The sequence below is a fragment of the Cariama cristata genome, unplaced genomic scaffold, assembly GCF_000690535.1.
Source record: "Cariama cristata isolate BGI_N322 unplaced genomic scaffold, ASM69053v1 scaffold36111, whole genome shotgun sequence".
NCBI lineage: Eukaryota > Metazoa > Chordata > Aves > Cariamiformes > Cariamidae > Cariama > Cariama cristata.
In genome coordinates this window covers 11,757-13,428 of record NW_009598153.1, presented here as the reverse complement: position 1 = coordinate 13,428, position 1,672 = coordinate 11,757, and the positions used below count along the sequence as shown (strand labels likewise).

At 38.3% G+C, this 1,672-nt stretch overlaps 1 protein-coding gene across 1 annotated transcript in view; it reads right to left on the bottom strand.

The window, feature by feature from the left end:
* Positions 1-296: 296 nt before the first annotated feature.
* LOC104168558 (talin-2-like) overlaps positions 297-1,672 on the bottom strand; it is a gene marked incomplete at both ends in the record, with an annotated part of 12,766 nt that continues 11,390 nt past the window's right edge. Inside the window, 2 exons of the mRNA XM_009709180.1 lie at positions 297-425; positions 1,550-1,647. Of these exons, the coding sequence (XP_009707482.1) occupies positions 297-425; positions 1,550-1,647 (227 nt within the window). The remainder of the gene's footprint in view (positions 426-1,549; positions 1,648-1,672) is intronic.

Here is a 1,672-nt window from a genome sequence, read left to right as displayed (position 1 = left end):
GAAATCTCAACTCTTCTAGTTTTATGACTAAGGCACTATCAAATGCCTTCTGAGTCAAATTCTTACACCACTTTACTACATCACTGATACAAGTTGCTCAATTTTCTCAGGACTATGGTATCATATACTAGCATCTCTAAATCCAAGCCTTGTACTCTGGAACTAAGCTTACAGTGCTATCATTTTGTGCTTAGCACTCTTCCTGAAATAGACATTTCCACTTGCTTGAAATTATCTACAAATAATAATTATCAAAACGGAGTAAACTGAAAATTCAACAATATCTATTTTCCAACCTCTAATCTGTTGACAATTTTCTTCTTGATGGCATTCTGTGCTGCAGCATTTGTAGCAACCCGCAGTCCCTCTGCTGCTTCTCTCAGACGCTGCTGTTGATCCTCATTTTCAGGATTGGCTGCAGCTCCCTGCACAAAATTTCAGAGCAAAAACCATGAACCTTAGTTAAAGTTCACAGAGGAAATGTAGATGAATATCAAGGCTTTAGTTCCAGACACTGTCTACTATATTAGCCTTTATTTTCCTTATATTATCTCAACCAAAGTTAGAACATCACTAAAATGTTACAAGAGTTCAAAGCAGAAAATGTATTGCTAGTGCAAGGTTGTTAATGTATACGTTGGGTACTTTGAGGAAAGCAGTTGAACATTTGCTTTATATACTATTTTAGGTGTTTGGGGGAAAGTCTTTGTAAACTGCTTCCACCATGATATGTAATAATGTACTTTGATGAAGGTAGGTTTTGAAAAAAAAAAACAAAACCAAACCACAACCAGTTTTTAAAATTCCCAATTAAATATGCCTTTCAGTAACTGCTGTTCAAACCTTGAGACTTAACACTGTAGGTTTTCTCTATTTGAAGTCTGAGAAAGTACTGGAAAGTCAAGGATATGCTCTGTAGCCAGGCATATGGGTCTTCTAGAGCCCTAGCAGAATGGCTGGCCCTGACTTGTAAAAATCATTTAAGTGTAGGATCTGGGAAACAATTCATATTCCTCCCTAGTAGACTTAAATAGGTTTCTAGCACAAAAAGGAATGAAAAGGTTAGATATTTGCCTCTCTTGTAAGAGCAGAGGGGTGGCAGGGAACAACACAAGCAAGATTCCCCATGTGGAGGAAACTGTTCCTCAGACAGAGTTGCTTTGTTAATGGCTTTTCTAAGAGATATTTGTAAGAGATTGCTATGGTTTGGTCATTCCATTTGTATTAGCAGACTGGCACAAGGCTTTGCTTCACAGTGGTTATGGCTGGTGATAACTGCCCTAGGTGGCTTGAGTCATGACCACCCTGCACACAGGTGAGCAAAGCAGTGCAAGAAGGGGTTTTAAACCCCCAAAATCCAGGTAACTAATAAATTATTTTTTTTTTTCTGAATGTACCTAGGATAAGTCACTAAATGTAGAACATTTACAGGATAAGAAAAACCATCTCTACTATCAAACAGGTCCCATCTATAATATCTCACATACCATTTCTTCTTTTTGTACAATCATATAATTTTAAGCTGACAGTTAGTTCGTTTTCCTAGTACCTTTGCAGCTTCAACCATGCGGGCTGTAGAATCTGCCAGGAGTTTTGCAGCAGCCAGAAGCTTCTTAGAGTTGTCCATGTCGATTTCTGCTTCAGCATCTGACCTCATGGCATTGACGAGATC